Source organism: Tupaia chinensis, unplaced genomic scaffold (genome assembly GCF_000334495.1).
Source record: "Tupaia chinensis unplaced genomic scaffold, TupChi_1.0 Scaffold000178_1, whole genome shotgun sequence".
Taxonomy (NCBI): domain Eukaryota; kingdom Metazoa; phylum Chordata; class Mammalia; order Scandentia; family Tupaiidae; genus Tupaia; species Tupaia belangeri.
In genome coordinates this window covers 694,633-700,514 of record NW_006159653.1, presented here as the reverse complement: position 1 = coordinate 700,514, position 5,882 = coordinate 694,633, and the positions used below count along the sequence as shown (strand labels likewise).

The 5,882-nt window shown below is 62.9% G+C and overlaps 1 protein-coding gene across 1 annotated transcript in view; it reads left to right on the top strand.

Annotated features, from left to right (window-relative positions):
- Positions 1-5,882, top strand: part of FBXL16 (F-box and leucine rich repeat protein 16) — a gene marked incomplete in the record, with an annotated part of 21,590 nt that overhangs the window by 945 nt on the left and 14,763 nt on the right. The window contains 2 exon segments of the mRNA XM_014586985.2: positions 2,543-2,740; positions 5,456-5,508. Coding sequence (XP_014442471.1) covers positions 2,589-2,740; positions 5,456-5,508 — 205 coding nt within the window.

Below are 5,882 nucleotides of genomic sequence, written 5' to 3'. Positions count from 1 at the left end.
GCGCTGGCGGAGGGGGCTGGTCATGGATGGAGCAGGCGGCTCTCCCTCAGACCCATGAGATCACCCGTGGCTGTTGAACAAATGACACTGAAGAATGGGGGTTCTCTGGAGAGGTTGAGTGGTACCCAGACAGACTCCCCTTGCCCCAGCTGAAGAAACAGGCCCCCAGGATGTGCAGAGAAACTTTAAGCAGGTGGCTCTCAACGAGGCCCAGGGGTAGCCAGAAAGGGTGGGGAGATTTCTCCGCCTGGCCTGAGGCAAGGTTGCCAGACACCTGGCCAGGCTGAGACGGGAGGGCTCTGCACAAAGCGGACTGGGATGGGCCCCGAACCACCCAGCCAGGAGAGGGCTTTGCCGTGGAGTGGGCTGCGTGGCTGGGGCCTTAAGGACCAGCTCCCAGCAGCCCCATGAAACTGCAGGGTCAGCGGAGGGTGGGCCGGCATAGAGGCACCTGCACACCAACCCCTTGGACGTCAGACCCCTCCAAGCCCTGCCCCCAGCCCTCCAGCTACCCCAGCCAAAGCTCATGGCAGCCTAATGAGGTCCAGTCCCACTGCCAGCCCAAGGGAGAGCTATCCCACTGGACGCTGCTCCACCGGCTCCAGGGTCCCCAGGCCCCAAATGGACAAAGCTTGTATGGGCTCAGCTGGCCCCTCGCTCCAGGCAAGGTGAGAGCCAGGCAGCTGAGCCTAAGCGGAGTGTGGTACGCCCGTACGACAGGCACTGTTAGCCACAAAGAAGCACGACCTGGCAGCGGCTGAGGAGCCCTGGCCCCCTCCCTGCCGTATGTGTGCTGAGCCCCAGTTCCAGGGGCACGGCTCGGCTGGCTTGGAAAACTCCAGGCCTGTATTAGTGCGTGCACCCAACCCTGACAGGATGGACAGGGGAGAGGGCAGCAGTACGACCACACCTGCAGGGATGCGTCTCCTGTACGCTCTCCCTCCATCCTGGGGCTCACACGCCCTGTGGCTTATAAACAAGAACAGAGTGTGGGTGCCCGTCCATGCTGGAATACCTCGAAGCTTGAGGACATCATCTCAGTGAGATGGACCAGTCCCGAGAAGATATTCTGTCATGGGTGGACCCTGGAGCAGGGAAGTCCACAGCAGAGAGGGTAGGGTGGCTGGCTGGCGGCATGGGAGTCAGGGCTGCACGGGGCAGTTTCGGCAGGGAAGGGGCAGAGGTTGCAAGTGGTTTGTACGATGTTGAGGGTGCACTTAACACAGCTGAGCTGCACATTTCAAAATGGGAGATTCAACTGCACATTTTAACTGTTTATCTTCCCACAGCTAACAACAAAGGGACCAGGCCGGTGGCGTGGTGGTTAAAGGCACTAAACTCTCACATGGTCAACCACAGTTCAAGTCCTGGACCTGGTGGCTTGCTTTCTCACTTTCCCTCTGTCCCTTTCTCTGTCTCTCTCCAATCAAACTGGAAAATAATAGTAGTAATAAATAAAGTTAAATAAAATAACTCTTTAAATAAATAAGTAAATAAAAGTGAAGGGCCCAGTAGATGGTATAATGGTTACGTCGCTGGATTTCCACGTAGCCGACTGACGTCATAGCCGGCTGAAGTTGGAGTCCCAGACCCAGTGACTAAAACGCCAGGCACTTGTGCGTGCGTGCCCAAAATCCAAGCGGAAAATGGAGGAGAAGGGACTGGCGCTCGGTCATCCCCCCCCGGGGGTGATTTCTCACTTACTGTCTCTCTGTCTCACCGGTGCACCCTAGAGCAAAAACCTCTCTCAGAAAAGTAAGGGAAGGAAGGAAGGAAGAAAAAGAAAAAGAAAGAGAAAGATGGGACCAGCAGATCATGTACTAGTTATGTCTTTGGACTCCCACATGGTTGACCACGGTTCAAGTCCTGGACCTGGCGCCAGGTGCATATGCATGCATGCCCAAAATTCCAAGAAGAGAATGGAGAAGGGATTAAGAGGAGTCCAATCCCCCTGGGAGGTGATTTCTCACTTTCTGTCTCTGCCTCTCCAGCGAACACACATGTCCTATAGCAAAAAAAGAAAGGGCTTGGCATGGCCTTGGGCTGGGCATGTAGCAGGCAACTGAGGCATTTGCTACGAGGGCAGTTGCCACCAGGGCCTGGCCTCTGAGGCAGACAATGGGCTTCAGGCGCCCTCTGGTGGCACTGTGAGGAGTCAGCCTCAGACCTGCTTCTAGCAGCCCTAGGCGCTCCTGCCACCTCCCCCACCCCGGAGTCCTTCAGAGAATGGGCCAGTGTCCATGGGTGCAGGGAAGGGGCTCCCGGAGGGTGGGGCAGTGTCCATGGGTCCAGGGAAGGGGCTCCTGGAGCATGGGGCAGTGTCCATGGGTGTAGAAAGGGCTCCCGGAGGGTGGGGCAGTGTCCACGGGTGCAGGGAAGGGGCTCCCAGAGGGTGGGGCAGTGTCCATGGGTGTAGAAAGGGCTCCCGGAGGGTGGGGCAGTGTCCATGGGTGCAGGAAGGACTCCCGGAGTGTGGGCTGGTCTGCAAGGGGCACATGGCCATGAGTCACCTTTTCAACACCTGTCTCTTCTGTCCCTGCAGCCACCTCATCAAGGGCCCCCAGCGACGATGCTGTCCAGCCACCTGGATGAGGAGGCCACTTTTCATTGACCCGGCTCCACTGAGGGAAGCAGCTGGGCGTCACCAGCCATCAGAGCCACCCCGGGAACCGGAAGCCCCCACGGCCACAGCAGACGCGACACCCTGGGAGCAGGTGCTCTATAAGCACGTGGAGAGTGGGTGAGGACACGATGGGGGGAAGGCACTGACTATATGAGAGGCCTCCCAAACTGTCCCCACAGCTCCAGAGCCCCAGGGCCCTGAACCTCAGAAGGGACCTCTGTCCATCCCACCCCAGTCAGGACCGAATTCAGACAGAAGGCACAGCTGCCTGGGAAGCTGGGCCTGGCGCACAGGAAGCCCCGGGTCCTCGGAGAGTGCAGAGGCCAGGACGGCGATGTGTCCCTGGCCAACACGGCCTGCCAGAGAGCTTACCCTGAGCCCTGGGCCTGGCTCCAGGCCTGGCCGCTGCACTGTCCCCAAATGCAGGTTCTCACGAGCCCCTGTGCTACACCCACAGAAAGCTGCCCTGGGCAGTGCCTGCGGCAGAGGCCCTGCTGGCCAGCGGGGAGTGATGGGCTCCGACACAGTGCCCCAGGGGAGCCCCAGTGCCGGCCACCAGGGAGGCTGAGGGAGAGCACCACAGGACGAGGGACAGAGGGGCTAAGGCCCCAAGGACAGATGAGGCTTTGGCAACTTGAGAACCATAGCAGGTGGGCAGTGGGCCACTGGGCCACTGGGCCTTGGCCTGGTGGTGGTGAGCCAAGCTCCTGAGGAAGCCCAAGGTGGGCCCTCCCCTCGCCCACAACTTCCCGCCTGGTCTGGGGTCTTACTGGCAGATGCAGGTGACCTGGGGAAGCACCTGGGTGTCACCAGGCACCAGCCCCTGGAGCCAAACTGGCCACGGTGCTGCTCTGGCTGACCCAGGCTGACCCAGCACCCCTGGGTGGACACCGTGGGGGTGCTTGTCACAGCTGAGGGCAGGGCCCCGAGCCTGCCAGGCCCAGGCAGCCCAGAAACGCGCTTCGGGGTGACCACCGCGAACTAGGCCAGCTGCCTGGTCCCAGCAAGGACACATGCAGCCCCTGGCCCCTCCACCCGCACCCCTGCCCACCTACAGGGCTGCCCCTGCCATGGCAGCAAGGCTGGGGCTGGGGGGGTTTTCTCCTTCTGTGAGAAGTCTCCCACACCTTGCATCTCTGCCAGGAGCCAAAAGCAGCCGAGCTAAAAATAACTGCCGGCTCCCAGGCCGGAACTCCCCATTGCTAGGAGACAGCGCCTGGGAGGCCGCCATCACTAGGCGACCGCGTTGCCGTGGTGACAGCGGCCCTGAGTCATCTTCAGCCCTGGCAGGCAGGGAGCAGAGGCTGGACAGCGGAGACGGCCCCATGGCATGAGGCCCTGGCTGTGGACACCTCCTGCCACCAGTGCCCCACCTGGCCCCAGGATCACTGCTGTCGGCTAAGATGTGAGGGTACCTCCTTCAGACCTCGCGCCGTTCCCAGGCGGGGACGCCCCTGCTAAGCCCCACCTGGTGGGAGTCCACCCATGTTCCACACAGACCCCAAGGGCATGTCTGAGGGGCCCTTCAGCCAGACTCCGGGGACAGTACAAGGTGGCCATCCCCCTAAGGTAACCCGGATGCCCTCACAGACCTCCAAGGGCCTCACCCCTTCCCCACATGGTCTAGACTCCGCAGACACCCCCATGCTAGGTGTCTAGGCCAAGGGTTGACCCAGGCGAAGGTGCCCAGGGAGAGGGGTGCCCCTGAGGTGTGCTCCAGGTGATGGGTGTCCCAGGAGAGGAGTGCCCCCCGTGAGCGGTGCTCCAGGATAGGGGCGCTCCACATGAGGGGTGCCCAGGAGAGGGGTGCCCAAAATGAGGAGGCCCCAGGTGAGCCGTACCCCAGGGGAGGGGTGACCTAGGAGAGGGGTGCCCAGGTGAGAGGTTCACCAGGAGAGGGGAGCCCCAGGTCCAGGGTGCCCCAGGTTAGGAGTTTCCCAGTGAGGGTTACGCAGGTGACGTGCTTCAGGCCAGGAAGTAGCTCCCGCCCGGCCTGGCGGAGGCAGCCTGCAGAGCCCCTGCCCAAGTCCAGGGAGGCGGGGGCCAGCAGTGCCAGCATGACACCCAGGACTCGGCAGCCTGTGGCGATGAGGGCAGACCCCAAGGAGGGACAGGGGTTCTGGTCGGAAAGGAGGCACCTGGCCCAGGGCGGGTCGCAGAGGTGGGGGAAGTGGGTGGGCCCCAGGCGGTAAATGTCCTCGTGTGTTTTCTACTGTCCCTCTGAGGGCACTCAGTCTGCACAGCAGGGCTGCATGACCCTGGTGCTGTGTGGGTTCTGCGTCCCCCACACTGGCTCTGTGCACCCGGGCGTGCCCTCCACACCCTGGCCATGTATCTGCTGGCCCGAGCCCAGAGCCAGGACCCTGCCCATCATGGTCCCCACATGCACGCACGCACACAGGGACACATGGTGGAGGCTGCACACGCCAGCCCACTGCATGGTGAGGACATGCTCTTGGAGCCGGGTCCTCTGCCTCTGACCTGCTTCAGGACCAGGTCAGCCCGAGCCGCCGTGCTCACCACCAGGCCTCCCGGGGCCGCCGCTGCACACATCAGCCGCAAGTTCTACTGAGCCCGTCCGGGTGCAGGGACCCACCCTCCTCTCCTGCTCCCCTGCTCCCAGGCAGGATGGGCACCAATGGCATCCACTCTGCACTGCGCCTGCTGGGAGCCCTCCGACCTCCCTCAGATTCACCACAGCCCTCACCACTCTGGCCACCCTGTCCCGTTGCCTCCTCCAGCCCAGTCCTTCCTGGAGGGACCGTGCCAGGTCCCTAAGGCCTTGGGGCCTCTGCAGGCCCCTTCCGGAACACCCCTTCCTCTCATCTGCAGGGTCTCAGCTCCAGTGCGACACCCTCAAGAGCCACCTTCACTGCCCATGCCAGGTGACCGTCACAAGGCCCACTTGGGTTCCAGAGCACTCTTTGGGATGATCTCGCTAGTCATTTGGGGGTGCAGGTGGGGGCGCGTCTCCACTGAGGAGTCCTGGGGCCAGGCGAACAGCCATGTGCGGGTGCGGGGCGGGTGTGAGGGCCTTCCTGCTGCGGGAGTGTCCCAGCGGACGGAGGTGGGGACCCTGAGCCAGGACGCGCCGGGCCGCTGCCCATCCCCATAGGCCAACTGCTGGCGCCGAGGCCTGAGGGCTCCGGGTCGTCACACCCCGTGCGGCCCGCCCCCTCGAGCCTGCCCTCGGCTCCGGTGTCCGTCCGGCGCGCGGGGCTGGTCACCCCGCGGGCGGCGGGCGGGGGCGGGGGGGGGC